The sequence below is a fragment of the Neltuma alba genome, unplaced genomic scaffold, assembly GCF_004799145.2.
Source record: "Neltuma alba isolate B1F8T4 unplaced genomic scaffold, ASM479914v2 tig00007493_pilon, whole genome shotgun sequence".
In the NCBI taxonomy this organism is placed as follows: Eukaryota; Viridiplantae; Streptophyta; class Magnoliopsida; order Fabales; family Fabaceae; genus Neltuma; species Neltuma alba.
The window spans coordinates 13,735-39,309 of NW_021634797.1; the positions used below are offsets into that span (position 1 = coordinate 13,735).

Consider the following 25,575-nt stretch of genomic DNA (forward strand, 5'->3'; position numbering starts at 1 on the left):
TGCAACCAAACGTGAGGATCCGCATATAGCTTATGAAATAGTGAATAATGAGTGCCGCTATCTGAGTGCGGCCTGCACTGAAGAATACAGTTTATTGTAATACATATGGACGAAGTCAGTGGCAGTTAAAGAGCAATAGGTCATAACCTACGCATTTCTGTAACATGCCTTGTTCAGGGGAAGGGGTGGATCTGAGAAAGCCCCGCTTGAGATTTGATCAAAGACGACTTTGTTTGCTGCTTCCGTGTAATGAATTCCATCCCAATTCACTCGAGTTGATGGTGTTTCACACGATCCCACAAAAATGTCAGTGCCATTCACAGTAACTTTGCCTCCGCACAGAACACTCCCGAAGTTGTACTCTCCTCCATAGCCACAACATGCCACCAGTGGCTTCTCGAATCCTACAAATTCATCATCCCAACTTTACCACTCACATCCACATATGAATACTAATCAAGTCAGTCTGTCCATAGAAATGTAATCATTGTTATCTAGTCTTACCGTATTTCTTTGGGTTGCTGAACAGAGAATATTTGACAGAATAAATATCTACATATGTGATTGCAGCTAGTGGGAGGTCTTTTCGAAGTTGAACTGTTGCTTCCTTCAACTTGTAGTTGAAGTATTGAGCTACTTCGTTATAAGGCTTTGCACAACCAAATGCATCCCTTTCAGCAGATAAAAAGTTGGCCAAAATGTAAGGGAGGCATCCAATGGGTCCTGTATTATGTATCCAGAACGACCTAGCTCCCAAATTGTATATGCTCTTCATCATCGAGTTACACCAATTTAGAACAAAAAATCAGCAGGGGGGGGGGGGGACGGCCCAACCATAATTCAAAACTGTGATGTTTGGATATATAATTACCGTGAGATTGGTTGAGAAAGTATTGATTATATCAGGTATGGAAGCTTTGACTTGTTCTACGGTTTTGTTATTGAAAAAGCCAGCCCCCAGATCATTTTGACCGATATCAAATGTGTATAGAGCTTCAGCAAAATACTTTTCTTTGGGCATCAGGTTTGCGAATATTCCTCCTGACACCAAACAATTTCATACAAATCCCAGAATAAATTATTGCTTATAAGAACCGAAAAGCACAAAACAGATCTCAACGATTCATGTTAATGAGCACCTTGACGTCGAATAAATTGTGTTCTGGGTATGAACTCGTTGAATTGAAAGTACTGGATGTTAAGGTAAAAGGGACTGAAACCACCCCCTGGTATGATGCTAGGTGGAAGCGTGATCGTCGATGCTGCTGTTGCAAAATTTGCTCCATGCGTAAAGTTGGTCCCGAGAGAATCAAGATACGCACTGAGATAAGGGAGTCCAAAATTTTGGGCTGAAATTACAGAGATACTCATGAAGACAATAAATAAAAAATATTAATTTATTTTCTAATAGATGTATATTACAACATGGAAAATAACTTTCGTTCTGCACTAAGATGAAATGATGGGGGAACATGGTATATTTTTTTTTTCGGTGTATTGCCAAAAGTTCTACAAAAATACAATTCTTGTGACATTCCATCTTTGTACGTGCATTAATTGCCTCCACCTGTTTGGCCAAGAAAAAAAGCCTCCACCAGGAAAAAAATTCAAAAAAGGAGAAAAACCTTCTCAGTTGCTAGTCGCTATTATGGACCACTTTGGTTAAAACAACAGTCAAAGTAAGTGATTTTGAACGCATTGACGGACTAATCAAACTACCAATACTGCCAAGCCATCTTCATCATCAACATCCTTTGTATTCCATTCTCTAACATCACAGAGCAGACACAAACATAATTTGTAAATTCAAGATAAATGAAGAGGCATGCTTATCTAATAATAGAATGAAATTGTGGCTGCATGTGTATTTCAGTGAAAAGGGTATATGTTACCACTTAAATTGCTGAACTAAAAGGCCCTCTAAGTGACTGAGAAAGCAAACATGTGCGGCAAAAAGTGAAGATCAGTTATCAGACGAATACCTATGAAATCAATGACAAGACGACCGTCAGAGAACCTTCCTGCGGGTCTGTGAAAATATGTCTCCCCATACGGTGGGGTCGGTGCTTCAAGTGAAGCAGCCAAGCCTCCAGTATCGGAGTTAGAATCACCGAAGTTAAAGATGGCTGGAAATTCACACACTTTAGTTGCAAAAACGGGGCTCAGTAACGTGCTAGCAATACATAAAATCACCAAGCAACGAAGGAATGAGATCACAAACTTGGTGTTGTAAAGAGACTCCATTGGCCAAAAGCATATAGAGATGATAAGGAAACTTGGGGCAATTATATGGTGTAACTAATGGTGGGCTTTTCCTGCCTAGTCCTAGGCGTGATGTAATGCAGGGTTGTATTTTAGTTTGACCAGGCTTTATCCATTTTCTTCGCTAAACAGGGGGTCAAGAGGCCCATTCACAGATGATCTTGACGGAACTGATCTGCAGTCCGCCATACGCAAAGAAGTTATGTGTTTAACCGACTTTTTGCATCTTAGCTCAATCAATTCAATCTCCACGCACGTCATGTATCCAGATGAAATTTGAAGATTTGACATAATTCACATTTTAGACGTCAAGCTGCTTGTTGGATTGGCTTCGACTTTTCTTCTGCATTAATTACTCCGATCCTGGCATCCTTGTTCAGCATCAGCCCTCCCAAGAAAAGAGTCACGTGTTCCTTTTATACAGCTAATTATGACCTTTATTTCACGTCTTTGACTTCCCACCGTTTTTTCGCGAAAACCTTCGTGCTTGGATTGAAATATTTACAGCAACGTGGCCCGAAGTCTCCTTATATATATAATATATAAATATAGAGACGAAATTTTCAAGTTTCTTCTAAAGAAGTGTGTCTCATTTTTTTTTAGTTTTATCATATTTAGAGATGTAGAAGATATTAAAAGGCACATTGAATTAAAATTAGTTATATAACACGTTAGAATTAATAAAATCACCCTTCAAGATGCAAATAATAACATATATTTTTCCATATATACATGAATTAATAGGTTTTTGAGATTTAAAAATTAGGAAATAATAATTCTGATATAAATATTATAAAATAAAAAGAGCGAAATTTTAAAAAGAAATGATAAGACTATATTTGCCAGCTTATTATTAGGTCCACTCCCCACTCCTCTTGAAGTAAACAAGATTACTTCCCTTCCAAGTTCCAACCAAACGCACCGGCGTGACGTTATCAAATACTACCTCCGGTCCTAATATAAGACCCCGTTGACTTTTAGTTTGGTCCTAATTATAAGACCCCAATCCATTTTGTCTCTCGTATTTATGCATTGTTTTCCAAGATAGTCCTTCTAATAATGATAGTTCTAACCAACATACTTAATTAGCAAGGATTTAGGAATGACAAACTTATTTGTTACAAATAACTAACTTAACTTACTTCCTTAATCTCCTCAAATTAGTCAACTGGGTCTTATAATTAGGACCGGAGGTAGTATGATACAGCTGAATTGATTGGCTGCCAGAGATCACGAGTTTACAATCTATTGATGATTTCTGTAACATGCCTTGTTCAAGGGAAGGGGGGGATCTGAGAAAGCCCCACTTGAGATTTGTTCAAAGACGACTTTGTTAGCTGCCTCTGTGTAATGAACTCCGTCCCAACTTATTCGAGTTGATGGGTTTTCACATGATCCCACAAAAATCTCAGTACCATTCACAGTCACTGTGTTTCCACACCTAACATCGCCGTGGTTGTACTCCCCCCCATATCCACAACATGCCACAAGTGGTTTCTCGAAACCTACATATTCATCAAACCAACTTTACCACTCCACATCCTCAGATAATCCTAAATTTGCGCATATGAAAATTGTGATCATTGTGTGTATCTTACCATATTTCTGCGCATCGCTGATCAGAGAATACTTGACGGAGTAGACATCTACGTATGTGATGGCAGCTAAAGGGAGGTCCTTTCGAAGTTGAACTACGGCTTCCTTCAACTTGTGATTGAAGTTTTGAGCTAGTTCATTATATGACTTTGCACAACCCGACGCATCTTTTTCAATAGATGAGAATTTGGTCAAAGTATCAGGGAGACATCCAAAAGGTCCTGTATTGTGAATCCAATACGATCTACCTCCCAAATTGTATATGTTCTTCATCAAGTTCGCCATTTTAGAAATTGAAAAAAAGTTAGTAAGAAATTAATTAGAACCTGAGCGTAATCCAAGTTATCAATGATTGTGTATTAAGTTACCTTGACATTTGTTGAGAAAGCACTGATTATTTCGGGGATGGAAGCATTAATCTGCTCCACAGTCTTGTTAGTAAAAACGCCAGCGTTAAGATCATTTTGACCGATATCGAATGTGTACAAAGCTTGACCAAAATACTCTTCTTTAGGCACCAGGCTTGCAAATACTCCTCCTAAAAGAAAATTTCTATCAGTTAAATGTTTTCGTGTTGATGAAGATCTGAATGGACAAAATAGCTATATATGTCAATGGATACCCTGTTGGCTGATAAATTGCGTTCTGGGAATGAATCTTTTGAACTGAGAGTATTGCATATCAAGGTAGAAAGGACTGAAACGACCCACGGGCATAACACTAGGTGGAGGTAAGATCGTTGATGCCACTGCTGCGAAGTTTGCTCCGTGCGTAAAGTTAGCCTCCAGAGAATCAAGATATGCACTAAGATAGGGAAGTCCAAAACTTTGAGCTAGAATTAAAACCAGAAAAAAAAATCAAGATTAATAATCCATAACTTTCATGGTAACACTAAATAAGCTTGTAATTTATAAATTATAATCTAAGTCGTTCGTGCGAAATAGGACTTGGTTTGATGCTTTTGAGTTTGATTGACCTACCAGAGTCAAAATTAACTGTCACTATCAATATGCTCTGTATTCCATGCTCTGAAACATTATAAACATGCTTTTCTAACCTTTAAAAAAAGACAAAAGGTTGCTATCTAACAGAATTCAAAAACTGGAATGGAATGTGTATTGCTCTTTCAGTTGAAAGAGCACATGTCACCACTTGAGAATGGAAACATGTGCAGCAAAAAAAAAAAAAGAAGAGAAGATCAATTAGGCAAATTAATAGGCACCTATGAAATCGATGATGAGACGGCCATCAGAACCCCTTCCTGCTGGTCTATGAAAATAGGTCTGACCATAAGGTAGTGTTAGTTCAAATAAAGAAGCATCAAAGCCACCAGTATCGGAGTTGGAGTCACCAAAGTTGAAGATGGCTGGAAATCTACAAACTTTAGTGGCCTGAACTTGGTTCAACAAGGTGGTTGTGATACAAAAAAGCACCAAACAATAAGGCAATGAGAAGGGAAGCTTAGGAGTGCTAAGAGACTCCATTGGTCAATTCAGTACACAGAGAAAAGAAAGCAAACTTGGAGCCTTTTATGGTACTGCCGATTGCCAATGGTTGACTTTCTCCATTGTTTAAACCTTCCTTCACTGATGAGATGATATTGTCGCCTGCTACGGATCCAGAAGAAATAAAACACAGAAAATAAATAGGTAAAGGTTTTATACTTATCATGTTTTGACGAGATAAAAAATTATTATTAGCGTATGTCATGATTGCTAGAGCTGAGATTGGGTTCCGTCGTTAACACTTCAAATACAAATGATATTTTCCTAAACTCATGCATAGACTTCGGTATGCATTACATTAATATTGCTGGCGTGTAACTTTTTCTAATCAATCAAAGTCAAACCATACCTAAGTGAAGGAAACAGAGTAACTTGTATACCAATATTATGACAAAATTATAATAACATTGACTAAATTATAAAATCATTTTAGCTACAAGCACATCATTACAAAACAAATAATCTAAGTAGAGTTTTCCATTACTTTAAGTCTTTCATACGTTTTTGAATGTCAACGAAAAGCAAAGTGCAACAAATTAAGCAATAAATTTGTTTTTTCCCCTAATAATTGTGCCAAAGATTTTTAATGATTTCTCAAAATAGAATTGTTATTTTTTATTGTTTGACCTTGTCAAAGTAACACAACAGACAATTTGTATTGTATTCAAATTATTTTTTTTCAATCATAGCATCTTTTAATTGATAATGTACTTCCTTCGTCGATCATCAATATAGTCAGAATATAAAATTGAATTGAGTTGGTTACGATAACAGCAACTGATGATGTTAACATCAATGTTGTATTGCACAGTGGAACACAAAGATCCCTGGGAAACTTGGGTGTTTATAGTAGCTTCAGACGTTATTCAGTTTTTTTTTTTCCCCTTCCTGACGTTATTTATTTGATTTTGTGAATTTTGGCAAAAATGAGCAGGGAAAAATTTGATGTGATGAGTGGACTTAATTATATTATGGACAGAACCAATTTCAGTATTCATCACTTTGACAAGCACTCTAAGCTCATCAGATTTTAACTGTTTATATTTGATTTAAACAGCCCAAATTTAAAATCTTTAATTGATTCTTTGTAAAAAGAAAAATTATTTTTTGAAAGAATGATAGTTAAGAGATTATCCCTATTTTAGATTCTATACATATTAAAAAAATTATTTTAAATAAATAAATCAATCAATCAAATGTGGACTATGTAAATAAGATATGGATGATTCAAACCGAAAATAGTACAAAAGATTGGGTAATTAGGCTTGGAGGTTGGACTGACAACGAAGAAGCGACCAGGTCACATAGATGGAGGTAGAGGGTGGCTTGGGTGTGAAGAAATTGTGTTGTTTCTCTCCCCCTGGCTTCCCTGCTCCTAACTCCATGAATTTTCTTTCGATTCTCCCTGAGTATCCCCTTCCATCTGACAGCATTTGTTTTCTTTTTCTGAATTGCTAAGTTGTATGGATATACTACCTCCCTTCCTAATTATAAGACCTCGTTTATAGTTTACAAATGAGGTCTTAGAATTAAATTAGTACCAAAGGTAGTATTTTGCAATGAGACTCTGTGGCTGAGCATTTCCATTAGTAATATAAGCATTTACAGTTTCAATTGCTCATTGTTCTAATTCATTACTCAGTGTTATAACCATTTGAGGGGGTGAATTCATCACAAATAACGTCGCGTTCAATTGGACTATCTCTTCTAATGGACATCGACCATGAGTTTTCCATGCTTTGCAAGGACGCAATGTTCATACATAGGTAGACAGATCGATGGGAAAGAGGGAAGGGAAGAAACATATAAAAATAAAGCTCAAGAAATAATGAATAATGAGTGCCACTATATGAGTGTGGCTTGCATGGAAGAACACACTTTATTTTAATACGTACGGACGAAGCGACCTGCAGCTAAAGAGGGATAGGTCACCACCGAAGCATTTCTGTAACATGCCATGTTCAGGGGAATGGGTGGATCTGAGAAAGCCCCGCTTGAGATTAGATCAAAGATGACTTTGTTTGCTGCCTCTGTGTAATGAACTCCATCCCAATTCACTCGAGTTGATGGTGTTTCACACGATCCCACAAAAATGTCAGTGCCATTCGCAGTAACCGTGCCTCCACATATAACACTGCCAAAGTTGTACGGCCCTCCATATCCACAACATGCCACCAGTGGCTTCTCAAATCCTATACATTCGATATTAAAGTCAAGTCTTGAGTCTGTGCATAGAGATGTAGTCATTGTTAGCTAGTCTTACCGTATTTCTTTGGGTTGCTGAACAGAGAATATTTGGCAGAGTAAATATCTACGTATGTGATTGCAGCTAGGGGGAGGTCTTTTCGAAGTTGAAATGTTGCCTGCTTCAACTTGTAGTTGAAATGTTGGGCTACTTCGTTATAACGCTTTGCACAACCAAATGCATCCCTTTCAGCAGATAAAAAGTTGGCTAAAATGTAAGGGAGGCATCCAATGGGTCCTGTATTGTGTATCCAGAACGACCTAGCTCCCAAATTGTATATGCTCTTCGTCATCGAGTTCCATCAATTGAGAACAAAAAAATCAGCAGGAAAAAAGGCCCAAGCATGATCCAAAATTGTAATATTGGGATATATAATTACCGTAAGATTGGTTGAGAAAGCATTGATCATATCAGGTACGGAAGCATTGACTTGTTCTACAGTTTTATTACCAAAAAAGCCAGCGCCCAGGTCATTCTGACCGATGTCGAATGTGTATAAAGCTTCAGCAAAATACTTTTCTTTGGGCATCAGAGTTGTGAATATTCCTCCTGCCAAACAATTTCATACAAATCCCAAAATAAATGATTGCTAGTGAGAATCGAAGAGCACAAAACAGATCATAATGATTCATATTAATTACCTTGGTGTCGAATAAATTGTGATCTGGGTATGAATTCTTTGAACTGAGAGTACTGGATATTAAGGTAAAAGGGACTGAAACCACCCCCTGTTGGTATGATGCTAGGGGGAAGTGTGATCGTCGATGCTGCTGTTGCAAAATTTGCTCCATGTGTGAAGTTCGTCCCAAGAGAATCAAGATACGCACTGAGATAAGGGAGTCCAAAATTTTGAGCTGAAATTACACAGATATTCATGAAGCCAATAATTCCAAAATATTAAATTATTTTCTAATGGATGCATATTGCAACATGGGAAATTACCTTCATTCTCTACTTAGACGAAATGACGGGAAAAATGGTTTTGTCGGAAGCAAAAATATTTCACTGGGTGTACTCCAAAAAGTTGTACAAAAATATGATTAATCTCTGCGCGTCATTTGGGCCTCCACCCAAAAATCAAAAAAATAAAAACCTTTTCACTTGTGTAAAAAAAAAAAAAAAAAAAGTTAAAGTAGCTTTGAATGCATTGATGCTCTAATCAAACCACCACTAGTGCCGGCCCTTCTTCATCATCAATATCATCTGTATTCCAGTCTCTAACATCGCAGAGCAAAGGCACATACTTTCTAAGCTCAGGAGAAATGAAAGGCATGCTTATCTAATAGAAATTCGAAATTGTGGCTGCGTGGGTATTTCAAAGACGAGGGTATATATGTTACCACTTAAATTGATGAAATAAGAAGCCCATCTCAGAGAATATGAAAGCAAACATGTGCAGCAGAAAGTGAAGATCAATTGTTAGACAAATACCTATGAAATCAATTACGAGACGGCCATCAGATAACCTTCCTGCGGGTCTGTGAAAATATGTCTCACCATATGGTGGGGCCAGTGCTTCAAGTGAAGCAGCGAAGCCACCAGTATCGGAGTTAGAATCACCAAAGTTAAAGATGGCTGGAAATTTACAAACTTCAGTGGCGGAAACTGGGTTCAACAACGTGGTTGCAATACACAGCAGCACCAAGCAGCAAGGCAATGAGAAGGGAAGCTTGGTAGAGCTAAGAGCCTCCATTGGTCAAAACACAGAGAAAAGAAGGAAGTTAGGGTCTTTTTATGGTTCTGACAATGGTTGACTTTTTGTCTTTTCCCATTGTTTAAGCCTTCCTTCACTAATGAAATAATATTATCGGTTGCTATGGATTCAAACGGAAGAGAAAAAACAAAAAATAAATAGCAACGGTTCTAAACTTATCACGATTTATGATAAAGTTATTATTAGCGCATGTCATGATTTTATGATAAATATGTTCTTTTCCTGAGTTCTGAATTCTCAGGCTTATGCCAAAACAAGCTTTGTAGGGTACGGTAAACTCTTTCTCCTTTTTCAATACTTCCGAATTTTCATGGTTGAATATGCTATTTTAATATTGCATTTACATTGTCGATTTCTGATCAATCGGAGTCAAACCATGCCTGATTGAAAGAAACGGATTAACTTATTCATATGGGACTATATTGACAAAATTATAATGTGAATGAAAAGTAAAGCCCACCAGATTAAGCGAGAAAAAAAATGTTTTTCCCCCAAATAATTATGCCAGAGATTTTGAATGATTCTCAACACGGGAGACATGATTTTGTATTTTATTCACATTATTTATTTATTTTTAAAGTAGCGTCTTCCACTTAATAATATACTTCGCCGTCGGTATAGTTAGAAATATATAAAGATTGATCTGGTAACGATCACAGCAATGAATATTGTTATGAATGATGCACCATATGTTAAAAACTTATTCGACATAAACGGAGGCAGTGACTAGCATATTTGGAATCACTGGAATCCTTTTAAGGTGTAATACTGTTAACTATGGGGGAGATGACAAGTCATGTTCAGTGGGGTTGGAGGATGAGAGAAAGCTCCAGAAGAGATGCGATGGAAGACGAATTTGTTAGCAGCCTCTGTATAGTGAATGCCATCCCAATTCACTCTCACAGATGGTTTCTCACAAGCCCTTCCATACACTTCACTTCCATTCACCACTTCTGACGACCCACACCCTACAATCCCATAGTTGTACTTCTCTCCATACCCACAACATGCCTCCAATGGCTTCTCAAATCCTGCACACACACATCCACATCAGCAATGATATAGCAGCAAATTAATCAAGTCTGTGCACAAAATGTTATCATATATCGATTTGGCTCACCATATTTTTCTGGGTTTCTGTAAAGAGAATACTTCACAGAATACACGTCAACATATGTGATTGCAGCGGGAGGAGAAAGGCTTAGCCGAAGTTTAACTATGGCTTCTTTTAATTTGTGGTTAAAGTATTGAGCCACTTCGTTTGGAGCCTTTGCACATCCAAACTCATCTCGTTCAGCTGCTGGGAACTTGACCAAAATATAAGGGAGACAACCGATGGGGCCTGTGTTGTGTATCCAAAGATATCTTGCTCCCAAATGGTGTACGTACTTGATTTTCCAGTCCATCAATTTACAAGAGTTAAATTAGTCAAGAATAAGACTCAACCATAATTCAAATATATAGTTGTTGATGATGAGTATTGAACTACCTCAAGATCTCTTGAGAAATTATCGATTATATAGGGTACAGAATCGATGACTTCCTTTATAGTCTTATTGCCAAAAAACCCACGGCCAAGGTCGTTTTGACCAATATCAAATGTGTACAACGCATCACGAAAGTATTCATGTTTTGGCATCAAACTTGCAAAGACACCTCCTGTGACAACGCCAATATGAGTTGTATGTTTCAGATTAATAATAATGAAAAGTAGTTCAAAATATCAACTGACACCATTGTTTACCTTGTTGCCTAATAAAATCTGATTTTGACATGAATTCCGTAAACTGATTGTACTGTATTTCAAGGTAGAAAGGGCTGAATCCATTTGGTTGAGGTAAAATAATGGAGGGGAGTTTGATTGTTGATGCTGAAGTTGCGAAGTTTGCTCCGTGTGTGAAATTAGTCCCCAGCGAATTGAGATAGGCATCCAGATAAGGAAGTCCAAAACTCTCAGCTGAAATTAGAATTGTGTATTCATATTACTTTTTTATTGATGATTATCCTGTCAATGTATCATTACTATAGGGCAACATTAGAGAGCAATTATCGAGCTTATCCAGAATAAAAGTAATGGAAGTGGGGGAATGAAAGAATTAGAGCAGAAAGCGAAGATGAAAAGAATAAATACCCATGAAATCGATAATGAGACGGCCATCGGAGAACCTTCCAGAAGGTCGGCGAAAATAAGTCTGGCCATATGGTAGGGGTGGCAACCAAATGGAAGCAGCAAGGCCACCAGTATCGGAGTTAGAGTCGCCGAAGTTAAAGATGGCCGGAAATTGACAAGCTTGAGTGACCAATACAGGGTTCAAAGAAGATGTGGCAGCAATACAAGCATACACCAAACAAGAGAACAATGGGATAACGAACCTCGCGGTGCAGGGAGACTCCATCGGCGCCGGCATTAAGTGACAAGAAGGAGCCTTTCCTGAACCGGAAGACGAAACTGCCGGGCGATCAGAATCAGACAAGGGTCCCCTGCATTACTTACTACACAGTCACTGCAATAATTTTAATCGTCTCCTGCCAACGCCCTCCACAGCTAAGGTCGTATCCCCAGAAAGAAACCATGACGTGCCTTATGCAGCTTTCTCTCCCGAACGATCCAACGGCCGGGAGGGTTATAGAATTTTGATATGCAAAAGGAAGATGCAGCATCACGACGGATGAGGGATTGAGAAAATTAATAAAGGATTTTGGACCCAACAGGATTTTAATGCTCTTAACAACATTGCTTGTTAGGATAAACAACCACTACCACAGGACATTCCCAGCTCATAGGTGTTTGTATTATTGCTTATTAGCGTTCGAAATTCGTAGCGTCCACGTTGGATAAGGTTGAATGAAAGGCCGGTTCCCATCATCTTAGGCTTCTAGACCCCTTCGCCACAGGCCCTGAAAAAACAATCTGCGTTTTGATGGCTAGACCAATTTTGCTTTCTTCTCTTTTTTAATTAAAGGGCCCAGCCCAGCCATCTCCCAGCAGCTTTCCCCATTTTGAGTTTTGTTTTATCTTTCAATGCTTTTGCCTATTTTTTGCCATCGTTTTATGTTTCAATCTTGAGCTTGCCACTTGTATTTCAAGAAGAAGAAAAAAAATCTCTCCAGATGCGAAAAAGGGGCCTTTCAAAAAATGTTGACGTACTCCTCCGGTCCTTAATATAGGACTCAATTGTTAAGTTAGTTTTGGTCCTAAATATAAGACCCATTTATCATATTTATCAATTTTCTCTAAATTACCTCTATGGATACTTCCTCAATCATAATCAAGTAGAAGAGAGAGATTAGGTATTAAAAAAGATGATTATGATGTTTTAGGAAAAACGTATCACATTTCTTATAATTAACTAACTTACCTAACTTCCTTAATCTAATCAAATTAGTTAAATGGGTCTTACATTAAGTAACGGAAGAGTATTATTTTACAGGGAAATAATTGAAGAGATGTAATATCAATGCCGGTTCAGCTAACGAAAAGGCCCGGAGACTAAATGAATGCGGTAATTTTCAAAAGTGTCAGTGCAGTTAGTGAAGGGCCGCTCAAAGGAGAGAGAAAAAGAGGTAGTCCGATGATCATTAGAATGGTTTTAGCAGTCGCATTGGATTCTGTTCATCCATTCCTTTCGCTCTTTAGCGCGTTCGCCCATTTTTTATCAGTGTTTATTGCAATCACCGTGGAGAGGTTGCCGACGCACGTCTTCTCGGCCCCGTCGTTGCAACTTGCAAGTTGCAACCAACCCCATGTCATATACTCCTACTTTTGAGACTTAATTAATTAATTTTTTAAATAGATATTTTTTTAATCATGTCTGTTTGAATTACTAGTTAATAGTAACTTTTTAATATATATATATATAACCATTATAGAGATTACTTAAGGATAAAATAGTAGATAAATATTAAAGATAAAGTATATTGAATCTTATATTTAATATTAAATTGAATATTAAATTAGAATCTAAAAGTAATATAATTTTCTGAGATCTAGTAAGTATTACGTGATGAGATTCAATTGGCATGAGCTTTTCAGAAATAATTTAATTTCCATATTTACACATTCAAAGCCTCATGCTTAAAGCCAACACAGCTCTTTTCATTAGAATCAATAGTTATTGGCGTTGGTATTGATGCTTCAATTTTTAGCCGCCCAAGGAACAACAAAAACATCAGCTCATTTGACCCTCCGCATTACCGCATCATTAGCTGCAATCGGCAAAATATTTTGATGACCACGATCTCGTGTCATGCTGATATCTTTCAAGTGATTCACATGTTTGAGCCCATTTTGATGACAAGTGAATTTAAATAAGCGAATGCATTCACTAACCTTCAATCAATACTATATTACCTCATTGCTGTCTCCAACTTTATCCCACATATATCTGTTCCCTCGGCCCCTGATCGATTCATAAATATAATTGAAACACATCCACAGACTGCATTAACAAAACTATCTCAATCAGTTTCTAGCCTGGAAGCAAAACACTAGTAGTGAAACTTCTTGTTGAAATGTCTTTGGCAGGCCATAGTCAGGGGAATGGGTGGATCAGAGAATGCTCCGGTGGAGATTTGGTTGAACACGAACTTGTTAGCCGCTTCTGTGTAATGAATCCCATCCCAGTTCACTCTCACCCATGGCTTTTCACATGATCCAGCAAATGTTTCAGTACCATTCACCATCCCTACTCTTCCACACTGCACATTCCCATCGTTGTATTCCCCTCCATACCCACAACATGCCACTGTTGGCTTCTCAAATCCTGCAAATCCATCCACCCACGTCACCACGTATATCCTTTGTACATAAAAATAGATCAAAGCGATTATTTTTCATTAGGCTCACCGTATTTCTCTGCGTTGCTGATCAAAGAGTACTTGACAGCGTAGATATCTACATGTATGATTACGGCATGAGGAAGATGTTTTCGAAGCTGAACTACGGCTTCTTTCAACTCGTGGTTGAACTTCTGAGCTAACTCATTGTAAGGCTTTGCACAACCAAGCTCGTCTCGTTGGGCTGATGAGGACTTGACCAACATATAAGGGAGGCACCCGATGGGTCCTGTGTCATATATCCAGAAATTTCTAGCTCCCAGATTGTATATGTTCTGATTCCCAAGTTCGTGAATTTAGAAAAAAAAAACAGAATTTATTATGTTATTGAAAAGCCAGGCATTAATTAATGCATTATCGAAATAGACAATAATGGGACGGGTATTAAACTACCTTAACATTAGTTGCCAAGCCGTTGACTACATCTGGTATAGAAGCATCGATTTCTTGCAGGGTCTTGTTTGTCATAAATGGCAGCACCCAGATCGTTCTGACCGATATCAAATGTGTACAAAGCTTTTGCAAAATACTTGTCTTTGGGCATGAAGCTTCCAAATACTCCTGCTGAAAAATCAGAGTACTTGTTCATGCATGGCTGCTAATTTGTATGCATCAAGCTTTATAAAGTTATAATATGTTACAGACTACTGAGACTAGTGAAAACTCGAGTTACTTAAAAATTATTTACCTTCATGTCTAATTAATTGTGTCTTGTTTTTGAATTCTGCAAATTGATTGAACCGCAGGTCGAGGAAGAAAGGACTGTATCCGACAAGGCCACAATGTGGGGTCTTGATTGTCGATCCAGCCGTTGCAAAGTTTGCTCCGTGCGTGAAGTTGGTGCCCAGAGAATCAAGATATGCACTAAGATATGGGAGTCCAAAATTTTGTGCTGAAATCGTAAAAACAAACAGATCAAGGTTAAAAACAGCTTCATTTTGATAGGAAAATACAATTATATACGTTGCTATTATTAAATTCCATTGTGCAGAATGAGATTTGGGTTCATACCCCAACAAAACATGCAGTTGGCTTTATAACAGAAAGAGTATCATTAATGAAAGCACAGCTTAAAATCGAATGCGAAATGCAAAGTCAAAATCATGAACCTTAGAATCCTCTGTATGCCATATTCTGCAATATTATATAACAAAGCAGAAAACCAAAGACAATTTGGTATCCTCAAAATGAGAATGGGCGGGGTAAATTGTTAATAATGAATGCATCACGGGTAGAATTGCTTAACCAAAGAGCAAGGCATTAATGAAGCGTTAGAATACCAATGAAATCGATGATGAGGAGGCCATCGGAGACCTTTCCCGAAGGTCTGTGAAAATAGGTCTGCCCATACGGTGCCTGCGGTGCTAAAAAGGCGGCCGCCGTGCCGCCGGTGTCAGAGTTAGAGTCGCCGGAGTTAAAGATTGCAGAAAACTTACAAACTCGAGCGCCAAACGCAGGGTTCAACGTAGTTGCCAAACACAAAACAAATAAACCAGAAGGGTATGACATGGGAAACTTGGTGGCGCTAGAAGACTTCATTGGCCCGATTACACTGAAATCTGGGGTTCTCTCTGTGTGCGTGTGTGTGTGTGTGTGGTACCACAAATGCTCGACCCTGTTTTGTGATTACTAGCAAAGCCCTCGACGTACGCAAACACAAAGTTGCATTGCGTATTGGAATGAGGATGATATATAGCCTCGATTCAATTAGAGGCTGTACTATTATTGGGAATTTGTTGTTTTCAAGGCTGTTAATTAATTTGAAGGACATCAAAGATAAGTAAGAGAGTGATTAGAGTCGTGACAGTACAGTCGCGAAGGCCGTTATGAATGACATTATATTCCTTCCTGATCATACGAGGTTCGATCGGATGTTACCAGATAGATAATGGTAACAACGCAAAGCAGATCTGAGCTGACTGATCTCCTTCTTTCATTGGGACAAAGAAGCACTACGAACATTACATTATATTTATTACTATACCTTGAATAGAAAATGATGATATCAACAAATTTTACTAAAAAAATACTATCCCCAATCTTTAATACAAGAGTTAGTTGAATAATTTGAATATATTAAAAAAAATTAGTTAAGTTAGTTATTTATACTAAATACTTTTACAAAATAGTATTGTTAATCATGTGTATATATCAACGTTAATCATGTGTATGTATTAGTTAAAATTATCATTTGATGAAACATTTAATACATGTAACCATTACAAGGACAAACTTGTAAAAAAATAAACAAATATAAAAATAAAATAGATTGAGGTCTTACATTTATAACCAAATTGAATGTCAAACTAGTCTAATATAAAGTGCGGGGTAGTAATATGTAAATAGGAATATTGTTTGAAAATTATTAGAAGTGACCATAAATCATGTATACATATAATTATCTGAATTTTTATTTACAATTGATCGTCTTTAGTAATATGATTTGGGCTTTAATCGTCACTATTAAACAAAAATTTGAGACACAAATATCATTTCTCCTTAAAAATATGCCTGGTAGCATGTGATTCTTTTTTTTTTTCCTTTTCAGTTTTATTACAAAATATATTGGTTGAATGTTTCATTTGAATAACCAGATTCCAAATCGCGGCGCCTCTTATAGAACAAGAAAATAAAGAATGGAAATTAAAGCAGGCATGCCATTAAAGGGAGGCTTTTATTATCACCCAACACACAAGAGCGCACAAGCAGGGTAAGAAGAACAAGGCGCGAATTTATTGGGAGGCCTACGACACAAATTTATTTTTTAAACGGTAAATGCCTTCGACATAATTTTGCATGTTAATTAAAAAGCTACAGCTCTTCTCGTATTCGGTATTTCAGCAAATTAAAGCAAGAATAAAAGGCAGGGTCTTATTCAACACGCTATCGGATCTTAAATGCAGGTATTTCTTCCTCGAAACTAAGCCCAGTACTTCTTGGTTCTATGCTTCGTCTGGATTGATAAAAATAGAATAATGCCAAGTTTTGGCGGTTCCCGTACCCCGAACCATGATGCGGACCGCATAGCTCTTGTTGCTTCTGGGGATAAAACTCTTGAAAAAAACATAGAATAAAGAGAATAGGAGGAGATGAAATTAAAAGAAGAGGAAAGGGAAGCAAAAATGTTTTCTCTTGGTTTATTTTGATAGATAAAAAAATAAAAAAGGTATGATAAAATCGACATAGGATTTTCATGTCTCTTTAAAAGCGAGAACATATATATTACGTCGCGTTGTCCAAAATATAATACTTTATCCTTTTCCAAAATTTCTTTGCTTCTGGGAAAAAAGCTTTGGAGAAAACATGTCAGTTCTATTGATTCTCCGCTTATTTTTTCTGTTCCTTTACCCCTTCTTATCATCCCACATCCCCACTAGTTCTTCTCCCCACAAGAGATGCAAGGGAAAGAGAGAGGAAGAAGAAGAGACGAGATCCTCCTGGCACTAAATACCTTGTCCCGCACGGTTATACTGAACTATACAACTCCTATTGCAAACAAATCAACATTTTATCTTCCAGTGATGTACATTTTAATCCAATTTCTGAAAATCCCAAATACGTGATATCTTCCGGTTTGCTTCTTACAACTCATGTACACATTAATCAACAATCAATAACTTTCCTTCGAGAAGGAGGAACACAAAAACCTTACCATAACGTTACGTACACTACTTTACTTCCTCTACGAATCTTCTGACCGCGGGGGGCATTATGCATTAGCAGTATAGAAGAGAGGAAACAAACTTGGGCAGAAACGTCAAGCCAAAACAGGGGCTCCACATTCCTCAGAAGACGAAGGCTGCAATGCACGGATGCGAATGTCATACTTCATATGAGGGGATGCTTCGTTGCTTAAGGATGGCTCTGTTCCATCAGACACAAGAACAAGGGTCGAACTGTGACCGTTGTACGCATTCCCAATATGGTTACCGCACTTCCTGCAAAGGAGCTTTGTTTTTCGTCGAAACAAACCCCAAGAGTGCTTTGAGAAATGGGGCACGCATTGAATCTCATCAACCTGCGTAAATCTGCTTTCATCAATATTGAAGAATGATATTATACCTCGTTTTATGGATTTCCCGTATTTCGAACCGATGGTTGAGGTGTTCCGGTTGGAGGATGTCAGATTCAGCTCATATCCACAAGCACCGCAGCTGCCAAATCAAACAGAAAGAAAATAAGATACAGTAATTGCTGCAGAACGAACCAGAATGAACAAAAGAAAGTAATTGGAAATACAAGATATGGCTTCTTTACTTTGAGAGTGGAATGTAAATATAGAATCCCTCCCTACATTTTCTAAACTAGGACACTCAAACCAGCCTAAATCACATACTCTAGTGAAAAAGAGGGAGAAAAAGCGATTGCTACTATCATACTCAGCTAGGAAAAGGAGGAAACCAAGCTTTCTCCAATTTAAGATGTTTCCAAAACGGGACTGGAAGACCCAAATTAAGCATGACCTTGCTTGTTTTTGTCATGACGATTTGATCACATTTAAAAGTAATGTCCACAATCCAATCTTTTTTCATTCTTCTGCAGACAGATAATGCATAAAAGTGGCATTATGATAGCAGCTTACACCGCATCCTTCAAATTAACAAGATCAATTATATCACTACAAAATCCAGAATACGAACGAAGTATAGATTTTCCCGCCCTTCGAGATCAGGAGAAGGGGAAAACAACCGAAGTTTCTCTCTCAGTTGATAAAGAAGAAATTGGTCTGTATCTTATGTTGAAGATGTGATTTTAAAGTCACCCGTAAATGCTTAAATTCCGGAGTAGTAGATCATTGACACAGGTAAAGACTTGATGTTCGTTCTGTCTCTATATTTTCTCTAGTCTGTTGGTAATTTCTATCCCTTGTGGTTGAATTAAAGAATGGGGTGATTTGGTTTCTTCTATCCGTCGCAGCTGCAATACATATTTAAAGGCATGTTGGGCGATTCAATAAAATGCCATCTGAACAGAGTTTTCAAAGCATTTACGTTCTGTACGTTGTTTATCTAAATTTAATTTTGCTTCGAGCATCATCCATGTATCCCTTATCATTATATGACGTGTTCCTACTTCCCACAAAGATTAGCAAAGACCTACCACTCATGGAAAAGGCCTCTTATCTTGTGATCCTTATCATCAGTCATAATTCGCAACACAGGAAATTGAAATAACAAAATAGAGCCCTTAAAAATCTCATTCACTCTTGACAACGACAACTGCGTTTGACACCCCCCAAAATCAAGAATTCGATTCAATTGCATACCAGTATTCTGAAATGGAATTTATTACACTTGAAACACTAACGACTGAAAGCCAAAACGGAATTCAGATTCCAACTTCCCCAACGATTTTTTTAAAAAAAAAAATTGATCAGTAAAATTGAGCGAACACATTTCGGTAGAGCAGAGCAGAATCTTGGAGAGAGGGAGGAAAGGGAGAGACTGAACCTGTAACAGACATCTCTCTGAGAAAAACATGAATAGGAAAATGTTCGATTCTGGTGAGCATCTCTATTAAACACGGATTTCTCCATCTAATGTCAGAGATCAGCAGCTTGAACGCGCGACAGCGACGGTCAACGCGAAAGAGCGACAGCGACGAAAGAAGGAAATGGATTGGAAGTTAGCAAGAGGAACGAGCGTGTCTCAGGCGATTGGGTGAGACTTTGAGCACAGAAAGTAATCCAAAGCACGCAGCTTTATGATGGAAGATTGCTACCCAGAGCAAAGAAGGAAGAAGACGATGATGATGAGCGCAAGGGTAGGGAAATTAAAGACAGCAGTGGATAACTGTTTAGTGGGGTTTCGATGTTTTCTTTCCCTTTGCCTCTCAATCACTATTCGACATTCATTACCCTCACGAAACATGGTAACAAAAAACAAGGGGGCAAAACTTCTTAACCAACGTAACTTGGAGGCGAAACCGCAAAAGCACCAGAAGCGAGTGGCATCCCCCAAAAAAAAAAAAAACCGTACTTCTGCACCGGCGCGATTAAATTTTTGTAAATCTAGGTGTTTGTTTAATTAAATTCTACTATTAATATGCTGTCTCATGTCTTTAGTATAAAAATTAGTTAACTAAATTGAATATAAATAAAAAAAAATTATTAAGTTAGTTATTTGTAACAAATAGATATTATCTTTCCTAAAATATCATTATTAATCATATGTATAATTATTATTTGACGAAACATTTAACATATGATAACCTTGAAAATAAATAAATAAATATGAAAGATAAAGTAGATTAAAGTCTTATATTTAGAATCAAATTAAATGTCAAATTAGCTTTTATATTAAAAATCAGAAATAGTATTGTAATATGTATAATATAATATAGTTTTGCAAGTATTGTACTTTTTATAAAACGTAAATGGTTCAAAGAGGTGACTTGGTGTTAGGTCGATTGTTCTCCAACCATACATGACCATGTGTTTTCTATTTTATTTTATATGGATTTATAATTAAATGTTACTCTTCCTGTCCTTAATATAGGACCCAATTATTGAGTTAGTTTTAATCCTAAATATAAGATTCATTTTTCATATTTATCAATTTTTCTCTAAATAACCTTATAGATATTCGCTCAACTATAACCAAGTAGATGAGAAAGATAGAGTATTAAGAAAGATGATTATAGTATTTTTAGAAAAAACGTGTCATATTTCTTATAATTAACTAACTTACCTAACTTTCTTAATCTAATCAAATTAGTTAAATAGGTCTTATATTAAGGACCGGAGGAGTATTAAATGTTAATATTTAAAAAATAGAACACATAGTCATATATGATTGAAATCTTAACACGATAGATATAAGAAACTTGATGTAAATATTTTTCTTAAATTTTATGCTCTGAAGGAAGCTCGTGTCCTCTGGATATCCGCTTCACACTGTTTCGGAGTTTCCTAAGATGCTTAGCATTAGCTCCAAATTTCATGGATGCATTCATATTAACATGGACGCTGTCCATCCGCCTGCTCCAAGAGCAAAATGACCCTTTGGTTTTATTGTTTAATCGGCTGTTTGGATCAGCTGTGGAGTATGACCATTCAGCATATAAATGCATATCCTCTGTAAATAAGGGTCGTATTCAATGCGTCTACCATAGTAAGTGTTTTCGGCTTTATGCTGCTCTTTCTTCACTCTAATAAAGGCATTGCCCATGGCACTTGCAGAGGCATCCCCTTGGGCCATGGTGGCACTGCTAATTGATCAGAGGCAATCCCCAAATTCATGTCTCTTTGCAAAAATAATCTTTGTTCTACCACCACCACCATCTCAACTGGTGGCTTCACCTCACCACGGAAAGAGGGGCATCTTGGGTATCGTGTAAGTATATTTTTTTTTTTCAAAGATAATTTAGAGGGTCCTGAATGATTCGTGTTCATACGAATTCAGGCATTACTAATTAGACAGTCATAAATTCGTTGAATAAACGAAATAGGCACAAGACTCCATGAATCTTATTTACGTATAAGCATTGAGGTCCATAATCGGAATACAACACCAGTGATCACACCTAATCGCTTCTAATCTTATTCTTTAGTTGGAACCGAACGACCATTCCAAAACTCTCATACGCAGTCAACAACAGCCAAAACTCAGACAGAGGGAATAAGAAGTAAATTACAGTTCGGAGCCGCGCGCAGAAAGGGCAGAATCTGAAGTCGGACTCCACAATCCGGTCGCAGAATCGGCAACGCAATACATCGGAGACTTCCGGCAGTGACGTGGTGGACTGGGGCGGCGGTGGCAAGGAGTAGGATTGAGGGAAGAAGAACTTGCAGTTGTTACAATACAAAAGAGGCTCCTTGCCGGGCCACCGCCATACGGGAACGAAGAAGAGCTTCAGCACCTTCTCGTATTCCACCAGATCGGCCGGCGAGCTACAGTTTATACATCTGCCCACACCCGATTTCAGCACCTGACGCACCTGTTGCTCCAACCCGCCAACGAAGAAGAAGAACATCTCCCCCTATCAATCGTTAAACACTGCCGCAGGATTCAGCCTCTCACTCTCTCTGCAAAAGACGGCTCGCCGGTCGCGTTTATATCGTTATTAAATATTCTCTTTTTTCTCGGTTCTCTCGAGAATTCCTGGGCAGTGGCCTTCTCTTTTTCTGGACTCTGATAATGATCTCAAAAGTATACTAATTAATATTCCTCCGACCCTTAATATAAGATCTATTTAACTAATTTGATTAGATTAAGGAAGTTAGGTAAGTTAGTTAATTATAAGAAAAGTGACACATTTTTCTAAAATACCATATCATATTTTTTAATACCTCCTCTCCTCTTCTATTTAATTATAGTTAAGAGATTATTATGGAGTAATTTAGAGAAAAATTGATAAATATGAGAAATGAGTCTTATATTTAGGACCAAACCAACTCAAAAATTAGGTCATATATTAATGACCGAGAGGAGTATTATGATTAAAAAAAAATCGACCATAAAATTTATGGAGAACCGCGTGAAAGGATCCAGCATCTGTGCTTTTAGCCTCATTCTCGTTTAATATTTCCTTTTTCTATTTCCAAGTTACTAGTTACAGTGGTACAAGACATGTAGTTTAAAGCGGTGCTCTTGTGTGTTTCTTTTGGCCATCAGGTGCTATTATGTTTAACGTACATCATAACTTTCTTTCTTGTTTTACTTCATGGTTTTCCTATTTGTCATAAATATAATTTTTTATATTATTATCTAGAATTTACTATGATTTAAATATACTTATATAATTATATTATTAGACAAATATAAAATATCATAAATAAGCCAGAATAAGAAGGGGCTTCCTCGGTTGATATTGGCAATGAGGCCCAAAATCAAATGGGTTGTGTGATTGAAGCTGATTGTAAAAAACAATGGGCTTTGACGTAGCCCAATCAGAACGCGACGCGAGAAAGACCTATTGGGAGGTCTTTTGGTAATCCTAGAAGTATTTTTCACAAATCGAAATAAATTTATTTACATATTTACTTCGTATACCTTAAAAGTATTTTTGAAATCATGATTTTATTCTTACCCAAACACCCCCTTAAAATGTGCCACGACATAGTACCAAAAAAAGGAGGTGATGGCAATGGCATCCCGTTTGAAACCTCTTTTTTTTCCTTCTCATCCTTTTTTTTTTATTAAATTAAGATATTTTACTAGTTAAATTTTAATTTTTTATAAACTATTTATAAAAAATTTAAAAAAATATTAGTGGACTTGCAAACTATTGAAATTAAAATTAAATAAGTGTAACTTATTATTTATTTATTTTATAATTTATTTTTTAATAATAATTTTAAGAAGATTTAAGCATGAGTTATTAAAATATTAATCTAGTGATTTAAAAAAAGAAAAAAGGAGAAGATAGAAAGGGAGGGAATGAGGCTCAACAGTTAATAAGTACTTAAGTAGGGGACAAGGGTATAATGGTAAATGCGATGGCAGGGCGAAACTTCCCCTATTCCCCGTGGCTGGCGCGATCATCACCCGGATTCACAATTTCCCCCTCAATCATTGAAACCGATCTCTCTCGGCCTTCGTCATCCCTACCACAAAGAAAGATCCCTCTGCCTCTTCGACAGTGATTAACGATGGCAGGTTTCAGCGGTGACGAAACTGCTCCATTCTTTGGCTTCCTTGGAGCTGCTGCTGCCCTTGTCTTCTCCTGTAACTTTCTAAACTTCTATGTAAATGCACTTGGGCGTAATTTTATGGTTTTCGGGCTGTTTGGTTCAAAGAAATATGCAATTAACGAACTTGCCATTTATGATATTAATTTTAAGTTCCGTCTTGGAAGTTGAGTAAAGGGAATCCGAATGAGAAATTAATTTCATAGGGATTTTCGCATTGATGACATCGTGGAAGCTTATGTGTGAAGATTAGTACTTTTTAGCACGTTTCACTTTCAATAACTGGGAAACTCTTTCCTATTCGATGATCAGGGAAACCATGCACCACCCTCTCTTTCGATTTGCGCTTATTCGAGTTACTTTAATCATTGATCCTGTGATATTGTGTATTGTTTATTGCACTCCGCTCCCAGAAAAAAACGCTTTGGAACAGATAGCATTGAAAATTTGCAGTCGAGTGATTGGGGATTGTATTTCTTGTACTCTGTACTAATCCAGCAAACAACGATTTGGAATAGATAACAGTGAAAATTTCACATACTTAGTTTTTACCCCCACTAAACTCAATATCAGGTATGGGAGCCGCTTACGGAACAGCAAAGAGTGGAGTAGGCGTGGCCTCTATGGGAGTTATGAGGCCAGAGCTCGTCATGAAATCCATTGTCCCAGTGGTAATGGCTGGAGTGCTGGGTATTTATGGATTAATCATAGCTGTTATTATTAGTACAGGAATTAACCCGAAAGCAAAATCTTACTATCTCTTCGATGGGTATGCCCACTTATCGTCCGGCCTTGCCTGTGGCCTTGCCGGACTTTCTGCGGGAATGGCGATTGGAATTGTTGGTGATGCTGGAGTTCGGTATGTTTTATTTTTCTTTTCTTTTACAAGTATTTTCTTACTTTATCCTTTTCTTTTTCGGTCTCGTACTTGATTTTGATAAGTAGCTTAATTACATGCAGTCCTGCACCTAGAAATAGAATACAGGTGCAAACAATGGTAAGATGAAAAATTGATACTGAAGATAAATGGGCTTGTCAACCATATGAAAGTAAAAATAAGACTCTGTGACTCCTGGTAAAACTTCAAGGAACCTACTATTTATCTTCTTAATTGGAGGTATTGGAGGAATATCAGAGCATTGCTGTCATAGTTGCTGTATGTAATTGGTAGCAATTGGCATTTCGAGAGACAAGTTGCATATGAATGAATTTAGCATCAATTGAAGGAACTTCGTATGTTTGAGAATTGTATTTTGTGCAACTTTTGAGTAATCTCTGCAAGCATTTTGCGTTTCTGTACGTTTGTTTGGCACTTGAGGCCTGGTAGTTTACCTATTGCATTTCTATGCTTTATGATGCTTTCATTTCTGACACCCAATCGTCGTATTGCTTCATCTTCTTATCTTGGGCGTGTGAGCATCTGCGCACCTGCCTGTGCTCCATTTTGTTTCCCCTTTTAATCACGTCATAGATGAAAATCCTGAGGGTAGGTATTTTGTTGCTGTGATTTTCAGGGCGAACGCCCAGCAACCAAGCGTGTTCGTGGGAATGATTCTTATTCTGATCTTTGCGGAAGCTCTGGGCCCTCTACGGCCTCATCGTGGTATCATTCTGTCATCTCGTGCAGGCCAATCCCGTGCTGATTGAAATTAGGCCGTATGGGTTATGCCGTTTTAATTGATAGCCGATCAGTAAATCTTTTATGATGTACCATAATTATGCATTTCTGTGACTGCAGTTATTATAACTATTTTTTTTAGGAGACACACCCTGTATCTTATACGCG

The 25,575-nt window shown here is 37.4% G+C and overlaps 4 protein-coding genes and 1 pseudogene across 5 annotated transcripts; 1 reads left to right on the forward strand and 4 right to left on the reverse strand.

Annotated features, from left to right (window-relative positions):
• LOC114752683 (uncharacterized) lies at positions 1-9,301 on the reverse strand. The gene is made up of 15 exons (XM_028941422.1): positions 9,040-9,301; positions 8,250-8,462; positions 7,988-8,157; positions 7,627-7,891; positions 7,255-7,555; positions 5,081-5,328; positions 4,481-4,690; positions 4,227-4,396; positions 3,861-4,125; positions 3,517-3,767; positions 1,983-2,298; positions 1,140-1,349; positions 872-1,041; positions 505-769; positions 1-404 (listed from the first exon to the last, which is right to left on the reverse strand). Exons 1-15 carry the CDS (start codon positions 9,299-9,301, stop codon positions 148-150), a joined length of 3,573 nt encoding a protein of 1,190 aa, XP_028797255.1. The 3' UTR covers positions 1-147.
• A 659-nt stretch (positions 9,302-9,960) lies between these two features.
• LOC114752677 (uncharacterized) lies at positions 9,961-15,697 on the reverse strand (annotated as a pseudogene).
• Positions 15,698-17,627: 1,930 nt separating this feature from the next.
• On the reverse strand, positions 17,628-19,716 carry LOC114752682 (uncharacterized protein At4g08330, chloroplastic-like). Its single transcript, XM_028941421.1, has 2 exons — positions 19,609-19,716; positions 17,628-18,312 (listed from the first exon to the last, which is right to left on the reverse strand). The coding sequence occupies exons 1-2, from the start codon at positions 19,692-19,694 to the stop codon at positions 17,916-17,918; spliced, it is 483 nt and encodes a 160-aa protein (XP_028797254.1). The 5' UTR covers positions 19,695-19,716; the 3' UTR covers positions 17,628-17,915.
• Positions 19,717-21,682: 1,966 nt separating this feature from the next.
• Positions 21,683-22,156, reverse strand: LOC114752678 (uncharacterized). Its single transcript, XM_028941417.1, has one exon. The coding sequence runs from the start codon at positions 22,130-22,132 to the stop codon at positions 21,683-21,685; it is 450 nt and encodes a 149-aa protein (XP_028797250.1). The 5' UTR covers positions 22,133-22,156.
• A 1,589-nt stretch (positions 22,157-23,745) lies between these two features.
• LOC114752681 (V-type proton ATPase 16 kDa proteolipid subunit-like) lies at positions 23,746-25,436 on the forward strand. 2 transcript variants are annotated; one of them, XM_028941420.1, is made up of 3 exons: positions 23,746-23,826; positions 24,363-24,708; positions 25,304-25,436. In XM_028941420.1, the coding sequence occupies exons 1-3, from the start codon at positions 23,751-23,753 to the stop codon at positions 25,434-25,436; spliced, it is 555 nt and encodes a 184-aa protein (XP_028797253.1). In that variant the 5' UTR covers positions 23,746-23,750. The 2 variants fall into 2 exon arrangements, with proteins under 2 accessions (XP_028797253.1, XP_028797252.1); XM_028941419.1 differs by having other exon boundaries at positions 24,363-24,648.
• The last annotated feature ends 139 nt before the right edge of the window (positions 25,437-25,575 follow it).